The sequence below is a fragment of the Engraulis encrasicolus genome, chromosome 19 (genome assembly GCF_034702125.1).
Source record: "Engraulis encrasicolus isolate BLACKSEA-1 chromosome 19, IST_EnEncr_1.0, whole genome shotgun sequence".
NCBI lineage: Eukaryota > Metazoa > Chordata > Actinopteri > Clupeiformes > Engraulidae > Engraulis > Engraulis encrasicolus.
The window spans coordinates 111,831-122,500 of record NC_085875.1 but is presented as its reverse complement, the minus strand read 5'-3'; the positions used below and the strand labels follow the sequence as shown (position 1 = coordinate 122,500).

The 10,670-nt window shown below is 44.6% G+C and overlaps 1 protein-coding gene across 1 annotated transcript in view; it reads right to left on the bottom strand.

The window, feature by feature from the left end:
- The window catches only part of smoc1 (SPARC related modular calcium binding 1), a 93,939-nt gene extending 83,493 nt beyond the window's left edge, over positions 1-10,446 (bottom strand). The window contains exon 1 of the mRNA XM_063183952.1: positions 10,063-10,446. Within this exon, the coding sequence (XP_063040022.1) occupies positions 10,063-10,164 (102 nt within the window). The 5' untranslated portion in view covers positions 10,165-10,446. The remainder of the gene's footprint in view (positions 1-10,062) is intronic.
- Between the last annotated feature and the right edge of the window lie 224 nt (positions 10,447-10,670).

Here is a 10,670-nt window from a genome sequence, read left to right as displayed (position 1 = left end):
TTCATTTTTTAAAAATGTAAACAAACGCTGCCCCCATTAGAATTGCTCATATCTCGGAAAGGGCTGAGACGAAAAATGTGGCATCACCAGTTACTGACAAGTCAAGGGTAGCGTGAGCAATACAACTGCATGTTGAAATTGACCAAACTGTCCCTTTAATGTATGTTCTGTATCTGCTGTTGCCCAGTCTTGCACTTTATGTCTGTATGGGTATTGTATAGCTAGGCCTACTCTAGGTGTAATGTAGCCTATGTATACTGTCTATGTCTAATTGTATATGTCCACACAGTAGGCTATGTCTGTCTGCATGGGAAAGTAAGAAACGTAAATTCAATTCTTTGCATTCCAGCTTCATGTCAAGAAATTGACAATAAAACCGACTTGACTTGACTTGACTTGACTTGGCTTCTATTACAAAGTGTGGAGAGGCAGCCTTTAGCTTCTATGCTTCAAAGCTTTGGAACCAGCTTCCAGATGACGTAAAAAATGCACCCACTATTGATAGCTTTAAATCTAGACTCAAAGATAAAGCTGTTCTCAGATGCTTTCCCCTAGCTTAAATTATATATCATTCTTATTTTAAATTCTTATGTTTATTTTATTTTATTATTTTTTTACCATATGTTTTATCTTAATGTTTTAAATGTTCTTTGACTGTAATTTATTTCCTTCTTTCTTCCCTGTCTCCTTTGTTTTTGCATTTGTTTATTTTTGTGAGGCACATTGAGTTGCACCTGTGTATGAAATGCACTATACAAATAAAATTGCCTTGCCTTGCTTCTGCTATCAATTACACAGCAACACTACTACTGTACACACAAACCTCATCAGCAATCAGGAGTAGGGACAACAGGTGTTTATCAAATGCTTCTGCATGCCACTAAACAGAACTGCAACCAATCAGATAAGCGATTCCAAGCATCTTTGAATAACCATGTTTTTCATTGGCTCCACATGTTAGGGACAACGGCAATAGCTGGAGAAAGACCAGTTGGCAAGACCAATGGCTGAATATTATAATGAGCACTAAGGTTCCATTCTTTTCAAGCAAATGGATTTGAAGCACACTCTAAAACACTGCAGCCAGTTAAACATGAAAAAGCAAGTTTCCCTGCTGCCTCAAGATTGTAAGTTAACTAAACACGAGGCTTTCTCAAGTTGAGTCAACTTACAAACTTAAGGCAGCAGGGCAACTCACTTTTTTTAAATTCATGGATTGCAATGTTTTGCAGTGCATGGCCAACTGTGTATTAGCAAACAGAACAAAGGATTCCTGCCTGGAATTGCCAGAAACCCTCACCTGATATCAGGGAACGTATCAGGAAATACAGATGAAAATGGTTCAAATCTGTTGTGCCATGCATCCACAAAATGCGAGGTCATAGAGCTGACTAGACTTACTTACATGTACAAGTCCATGCGCAGGCATAGGCAACTCACAGGGTGTTGGTGGGCCTAGGCCAGTTAGTGCTAGTTAGTGTCTTACCGCACAAATACTCCGGACGCAACATGAGCGAGGCGAGTGACGGAACTCATTCACTTCGTAATGTGTTTGTATTGAGTCGCGCGACTAGAGGCGATTTGCGCGACGAGAGCAACAGTTTGTAGTTGAACTCCTGGGAATATTAAGCAAATGAGCTATGACGCAGTTCAGCGACAGCTGTCACAAGCCAATGACTGTATAGGTTAGTGGCCACAGCCAATCGGAATGCTTGCATTCTTCTTTTAACGGACATAGTCGCTTCAATTGCTCGTATCGCTCTTGCTGCACAGAAGCGATTCTCTGTCGCTTGAATCTCGTCGCGGCCGGTGTATTCGTTATTTGTGTAGCAGGTTTGCATCTAAGACTAACCCCTCACATATTGGCTTGCATGCCCATGGGGACTCAGGTTTCAGTTTGAGTTCGGACTGGATCGTGTCCTACCCTGCCCCATCTCTCTCTCCCCACTCTCTTCCTGTAATACTCTTGACTGTCCTATCATCAATTAAGGTGTAACGGAGGCTAACTAGCAGAGTTAGTAGTAAACCTCCCTCCCAAAGCCTCATACAGTGGGGGACTGGCCCTTTAGTCCAGCGGTATCGTACTGTGCCTCCCATTGACGGACCGTTGTAGTTGACGAGGTCGCAGGTTCGATCCCCGAGGGAGGCGAACAGGTGCAAGATGACCTCCGTCACAAAGGTACAAAAGGGTTACTTAAAAAAAAGCTTTATAGTTGGCATCTGTGTCTGTCCCTGGGCCTGAGATAATGGGCTAATGTCTGAACAGTAAATAGTTCAATAAATAAATAAATAAATAAGGTCCAGTCTTCGCGCTCTCTAAATGAGTCTTCGCACGTGGATTACCAAATGCTTTGTCATGTTAAAAGCTTTCACACGCCAACAAAGCGCTATACTTCAAAGGACAGGAAATATTAAAGCATTCCCTGAATTTCATCGGAGGGCTTTTTTTCCTTCCCTTTTCCCTCCATGAGTGACCATGTAGGAATAGCCTAATGAGATGAGAACCTGACCCTGCATGTTACTTTACAGGACAAAGAGAGAGAGAGAGAGAGAGAGAGAGAGAGAGGGGGGGAGAGAGGGAGAGAGAGAGAGAGAGAGAGAGAGAGAGAGAGTGTGTGTGTGTGTGTGTGTGTGTGTGTGTGCTTGTTCCAAATTAACCCGACTTGGCCTCTATTTTGGCTTTTTTTATAGCCAGAATGGAAATGACGAGGCCTTAGTAATAAATATGTTGCAATGCTGTGATGTTGTAGCAGTGTGCAAACAGGATCCCATCCCTCCTCTAAATCCTTCCCTTGTCTAGCACGCCAAACTTATCTGCCCTACGAAGGCAAAGTGCAGTAATACAGCAAAATTGAAACTGAGAGAAAACGTCTTTAAAGCTTTTTTTTTTACTGGGTTGGCTATTGTAGTTACTGCACATTTGACACAGCAATATCTCTAAAACGGGACACATTTCGGTTATAAGGCTTTGTCACAAGATGAAGGAGGTGCAGGCCTAATGACGACCATTTTCAGTCTAAATCTTTGACTAAATATGCAGTTACTGCGTTTTGCCTTTGTAGGGCAGTCCTGAGGCGGAGATTCTGGGGTCAGCTGCATGGAGCCCCAAGCGAAAATTCAAAGGAATGAAGAAAATTTGCCACTACTTTAGAAAAGTGTGAGCTGTAATTTACCATCTAGGGCAGTGGCTCTCAACCTTTTTTGAACTAACGCCCCCTTGACCTCATCCTAAGCTGTAGAGCTCCCGTTGAGAAACACCAATCTAGGGGCTTGGGGGCTCAAGCGGCTGCCTGCCCTAGCCTGGTGAGAAGAGGCACCTCTGTATGATACAACGCATGCAAGTAGGATATACAGTATTTCATTTGTAGCGTTGTTTGTTGGGTGCTGCACAGTAAAGGAAACTTGTATTTCCATTCAAGACCAAATCGGCAGATATATAAATTCAGTGCAGGCTTTTTTTTAGAGGTCGCAACATGGGAAGTGTCAAACACATATTTGGATGCATGGCTGGCTGTCTTGCTCTCACACTCATCACCCCAGGGATCAATAAAGTAACTCTACTCTACTACTACACATATCTGAATGCATGGTTTGCTGGCTGGCTGTCTTTCCTCTGGTCCGTAGATGCACATCATGAGAGCACATGTGATGGATTGGTCAGATGCCTCTCTTTATCTTGGCGGAGCCGAGTCGCGTCGGGGTCGTTTGGTGTTATTCATTCTACAGCTGGAGGTTCTCCCACATAGCAAATGACTCACTGCGGGTTACAAGGTTTACATGGAAGTAAGCTCACCCCTGATTTAGTGCCCAGAGCCAGTGGGGCAACGGGAGATGAGGAGCTTTGAACGAGTGAGCGAGTGAGAGAGTGTGTTTGAGCGATTTAGCGAGCGCTTTATTCATGTTGACTTTTTTATGGCACAGTTGCAGAAGGGCAACGGGAGATGAGGAGTTTGAACGAGTGAGTGAGTGAGTGAGTGAGAGAGTGAGTGAGTGAGTTTGAGCGATTTAGCGAGCGCTTTATTCATGTTGACTTCTTTATTCTTTATGACACAGTTGCAGAAGGGCAACGGGAGATGAGGAGTTTGAACGAGTGAGTGAGTGAGTGAGTGAGAGAGCGAGTTTGAGCGATTTAGCGAGAACTTTATTCATGTTGTCTAAGCTTCTTTATGACACAGTTGCATTGCAATGGACATGCTGTGTTATAATCCACATCGTCAGTAGCCTACAGGACAGGCTACAGGCCTGCTATCTGTGGTCACTGCATCTGCTACTGTCTTATTTTACAGTCAGTGTTAAATCTATCTACACTACACAATGCAGGGTGGTGTAGCAAAGTCTAAAATGGCAGCACACTTCAATACAGTTGTGTCTGTTAATGGTCAAAAGTGCAGAGGATTGATGACGGCGGATCACTCACAGGGGATTCAGCCATAAAAGAGCAAAGACATCCATATGTTTAGGGATGCACCGATATCGATACTAGTATCGGTATTGACCCCGATACTTGCTCACTATACTCGTCAAACTCGTACTCGTCAACACTTGCCGATACCAGGCACCGATACTACTATTACACGCAACTACGCAACATCTCGTCACGTTCTGTTGACTTGAAAGCAGCATGGGAAGTGCAAAAATGAATGTACTCGTACTCATATCGGTTTTCAAAAAAAGTGGAATCGTTCATCCCTAGTGTCTGTTCTATTACTATCTGTACTATCACTTGCGAGCCGCAATAGATATTGTCATAGAGAATGGAAGATTGCAGTCTATTTTAGTCTGTCACGGTTCACTTTTTTTTTTTTTTTAACTAGATTTTGATGCTATAGGAAACATATTTTAAGATCACATATAATTGCATAATTTGTATGTTTTATGTGAACTAATCAGGACTGTGGTTGCAAATTAGCCATCAGGCTATAAACCTTGGCCATAAACCTATGTATGTATCACATCTACCAGTTTTGTCATGGCCTTGCCACGTCATGTTTGTAATAATCCACTGCATTGCCCCTGCTAAATAAACTACAAATTAAAAATATGTATATAAAAAAAAACATGAAAAGGCAAAGTGTGATAAAAGGCGTAATAACATATACAGTAATGCACTATGCATTATAATTGTACCTTAGAGTCTGGAAAACAAGACTAAGGATTCTGCTTAGTTCTAATCAATGTAAGCGACACAGTACATAATGTTACACAAGAATGCACTGTGAAAAACACTTATTAACTTATAGATATTGAAAGATGAGCCACGGCCATTGCTGTAGACGTGACACAGTATGAGTATGATATTGTGCAAATAAAAGGGGCTACAGTATGTTTGCAAAGTTGAGAAAATCAGTCAATAAATGTGAAAGTCGACTGTGGGGGCCACATGCGAGTTCAGTAAAGAGTACAGAGCTGGACTGAGACCAAAAAATGGCATGTTTGTCTTCCTGGACCTGTTCGTCCCCCTCGGGGCACGAACCTGCGACCTCGTCAACTACATCGGTTTGGAAATGGGAGGCACAGTACGATCCCGCTGGACTAAAGGACTAGTCCCTCAGCCCAACGGCATCAACACTGTATGGCTTTCGGGAGGGAGGTTTACTAACGTTCCACGCCAACTCTGCTAGTTAGCCTCCGTTACACATGTTTGGCCTAGACCAGCCCCTCACACAGCCCCTCTGCTTTCAATGATATTATGATTGGCTTAGCTCACTCCATTGTCTATAGGCCTATTAGTGGCTCTCAACCTGTTTTGAACAAACGCCCCCTGTACCTCCCCCTCAGCCACCCAACGCCCCCTTGACTTCATCATAAGCCTGCCAACGCCCCCCTTAGTATTAAAAAAAGTAATGGACTGATGCCCTCCCAATGACAACTAAGTACCGCCCCCTCTCAACTGTATCCTTCTCAACGCCCCCCTAGGGCTCCCCACCGCCCCCGTACCGCCCCCGTTGAGAAACACTATAGTCTATATTAAAGGGGGATCAATGGGCCTCCCCATGTACACGGTGGGTCGGTGTCTAAGGGCTTCCGCACACCGGCTCCGACAAAGTGCTGAGCACTGCTCAGCTAAAATTCGATTCCATTGTTTTCAATAGAACCACGCACACTGGCACCAATGTCCGCGGACATTCTCCGATGTCGGATAGCAATTAGAGACAAGTTCTGTTTTGTCGGCGCCGCCCATTGACTATCAATGCAATGTTCGGGTGAAATTGGGTTTGGGGGTCCGAATTCTGTCGGAAGCAAAAGTGCGCCGCACTTTGTCGGAGCCGGTGTGCAGAGGCCCTAAGGGGAAAAAAACACCAACAAAAAATCGGCCTCTGAAGACTGTCGGGCCAACCCACCGGGAAAATGCCCAGCATGCCAGATCAGTAGTCCAGTCCTAAAACAGGCCAAAGGTAGCTGTAGTGCTGAGAGCCTGCAGTGTCACTGGCCGCTTTGACCCTTGTGTCTATGCCTAAGCAGAGCACAGAGAGCATGTGTTATAATTACCTTATTATCCTCAAAATTGTAATGACTAAAAGTCTTAATCTGTAATATCTCATGAGGTACAATGGAGTTCATGGTGTAACAGCTACTGTGTGATATCATGTGCTAGTGCTGTACTTACACCATGACTTTACGTTTACTTTTACTTTGGACAGCTCTTCAAATCTGCCAAGTGTTGGTTTCAGTTTATGGGCAGTCGTGGGTAAACTGCTAGGGCGTCAGACTTGTATCCCAAAGGTTGCCGGTTCGACTCCCGATCCACCAGGTTGGTGGGGGGAGTAATTAACCAGTGCTCTCCCCCATCCCCCTGAGGTATCCTGAGCATGGTACCGTCCTGCCACACTGCTCCCTTGGGGCGCCATTGGGGGCTGCCCCCTTGTAAATGCAATTTCGTTGTGTGCAGTGTGCAGTGAACACTTGTGTGCTGTGGAGTGCTGAGTCACAATGACAATGGGAGTTGGAGTTTCCCAGTAAAGGCTTTCACTTCACTTTTTCAGTATTGGCTCATCAAACCACAGAAAGAGAGGATGTGTTACTGTAGGAGTCTTCTGCTCTGCTGCTTCTGCATGTTCTATTTTACTGGAACTGAAGACATGCAACAGTGTCAGTGATGATTCACAAGTGCAATCCTGTGTGGGATATATACTACACTAGTGGTTCTCAACTGGAACAGTCTTGGGACCCACCATTTTCCACTCTCATTCGGTCGCGACCCAATTTTTTTAGCGTTCAAGTCAATTCATTACAATTCTCAAAATGTAACCAAGACTCGAATGACTGGTTGCACACTATCTATCTTGCATAAACATTCAGATTGTATCTATGACGACAGATGGCACGGAGTTCACTAGCCTATCAAAATAAAAGTTTTAAATTGTTGCAGGTAAAGTTGGATTTTTTTTTTTTAGAATTACGTTTTGTTTTTACACCAAGGCTTCGAGACCCACTCATGACCCCTCCGCGACCCACTTTTGGGTCGCGACCCACCAGTTGAGAAACACTGTACTATACTGTAGCCTTCAGTCATTTTGGAGTGGGGAGTCCACACACTTAAAAACCTTTTTTTCTCTGTATTTTCTTATATGACAGGAAGATTTTAAAGATTTGAAGAATTTAAGGATTTTAAGTGTGCCACACTCCAAAATATAGGCCTATACTGTAACTTTCCCATTTAATTCCACATCAGTTTCAGTTCTTTAGCTGGGCTCTTTTCTTTTTTACCCGAGGTCATATTTATAAAGCATCTGTTACATCTGTGTGGTCATATCTGTCTGACACCTGCAATGAACCAAGTCACCACCATCTGCCCGACACCCAACATGAGTGAACACAATCAAGCATGTTACACAGATGATGTGCAGAGACTCTCTGCTTAAACCTGCACACATATTCTCTCTCTCTCTCTCTCTCTCTCTCTCTCTCTCTCTCTCTCTCTCTCTCTCTCTCTCTCTCTCTCTCTCTCTCTCTCTCATAGGCACACACACACACACATGGTACACACACACACACACACACACACACACACACACACACACACACACACACACACACACACACGTGTGCGCACACACACATACCCTCTCCGCATGTAATTGTAGGCTGCTAAGTTTCTGTAATACTGAGCAAATTAAGGAAAGGTACTTCTCACACATGCACGCTCACACCCGAAGCAGCTCTAATTATGTACCACACACACACACACACACACACACACACACACACACACACACACACACACACACACACACACACACACACACAGACACAGACACAGAAACACACACACATTTGCACATGGTGTGTTCACCCTTAATAGGTTAAATGTGTGTGAGGATCAGTGATTCATCTTAAACTGAATCACCCACCCCCTCAAGACCACAAATATGACAGTCCCTCTGTGGCTCTCTCTCTCTCTCTCTCTCTCTCTCTCTCTCTCTCTCTCTCTCTCTCTCTCTCTCTCTCTCTCTCTCTCTCTCTCTCTCTCTCTCTCTCTCTCTCTCTCTCTCGCTTGCCCTCTCTCTCTCTCTCTCTCTCTCTCTCTCTCTCTCTCTCTCTCTCTCTCCTCCCCCCCCTCTCTCTCTAGTATGTCTTTGGACCACAGATAGCCTACTTTACTGTATTCATTCTCTCCCAGCAAACATGGACAGTTACTGAAAGAGACGTTCAGCCAACCCGTACTCTGTAGCCAGCTTTCTGTCAGGTATAGCCCACTTAGCGTTTTGTTTTGTTCTGCTTGCTGTGAGTGGAAAATGTGTAATTGTGCCATTTCCCAGACAGCAGAAATCAAGACGAGGAAAAGAAGACGACAAAAGTGGAGCAAAGCAGCAAGACCAGGAGAAAACTCATCATCACATCACCACACACACACACACACACACACACACACACACACACACACACACACACACACACACACACACACACACACACACACACACACACACACACACACACACACGCACGGCACGCACACACATACACAGACAAATGCACACACACCCACACACACATGCACGCACCCACACACACGCACACACACATGCGTGCACACACACACAGACAGAGGCAGAAACACACACCCACACAGACACACACACACACACACACACACACAGACACGCACGCGCGCACAGAGAGAAAGAGAAAGTCAGCTTCTCTAGTCAAAGTGGCCCTGCGGAGACACTGACGTTTTGGTGGAGTGGGAACAAAAGCCACAGTTTCAGACTGGCTTATCCTGAGGAGAACAAATTCAACTCAGCCTGCATTCAGACCAGCTCTGAAGAGGGCTGGGAGGGGGGTGCGCACAGAAAAAAAAAGAAGACAAAGTTGTCTTTGTTGAAAACTTATCGAACTGCGCTCTGGTAAAGCAATGGGTCCGCTCTCTCTCTCTCTTTTTTATTTTCAACATGGGGGGTAGTTGAGGAGGGAAGGGGAAAAGGCAAAGAACTGAATGAAAGGAGGAAAAAAAACAATGGGCGCTTCAATGACAGGCTCTCTAGAGGGACAATAAGAAAACTCATCACATTCATTTTCTCAAGACTCCAGGGGAGGGTAGGATATTCATTCACAGATAGGACGGTTCAGTTTTCAGAAGTTGAGAGACTTTTCAAAATCATGGAAAAAGAAGCTGTTGAGGAAAAATTAAGTTAAGTTTGCATTTTTTCTATTTAAATGCTGTCCTAATCTATTCCACAGAACGATAACACTGAGCTTGTTATCCATATATCCATAGAAAACAGGGGTTTAAATAGGCCTACACCTGAAAGAAAGTTAGGCTATGGCGAAATAAATGAAAACGTGAAATTTGCCAAGCTGACAACCTTTCCTGAAGTCAAATATCTGTGCACCTGACAGCAACTCACTCACAGTCTTCAATTCCTGACTTCAGAAATGATCTATGTTGCCGGTGAGATGAGATAAAGATACCACGAGTGTTAGCGCCTACAAGTCGTTGCTCGGACCAACATATGGGACAACGATATCAGCTTTTAGAGTGATGTCAGCGCAGATAAGAACTGCGCCGGCGTCGTGATGGGCATGAGGTATGCTGTGCCAGGGAGATGGATAAGAACTTACCCGGGGACCGGTTGGTTTCTGCGCGGGGATCTGTGTCAGATGGCACACCAGCAGCTGCGTAAACGCATAGGTAAGGAAAACGACAGTGTGTGTGGTGAACATCTTGTCTTCGAGAATTAACACTCTGTGGGTAGATGTAAAGCGTCGTCAGTCTGATCGCCTCTCCTCACGAAGAAGTAGTGTTATGATGTGCGATTCCAATATTGCAGAGCGCCAAAAAGTTCCGTCGTACTCCACTTTCTCCTGAATAAGGCTACATGTGAGGTTTAGTGAAGTTGGCTACACTCACATATTGGTAAGACAAAACTTTCTTTTAAAACAATTAATTCACGGTAAACATGATGGTAGGTTGTATCCTCTGTTCGCATTGATCAGACCCCGAAGGCAGCTACAGGTTGACTAACTCAGCTTCCATTTCAACACATTTAAACGCTGTGGGCTGTGGAGGTGGGTGATCGCCACCCGTTTGACAGCAGGCGCGGCCAATGGCAGCGGTACTTTGGGGAAACGTCAAAACTCGTCTATTAAGTAGGCTACCTACGACACAACCGATGCAGAAGAGTAGCCTATGAAACAGTCATATACGAATCCAAGCCTATCCATGCGAT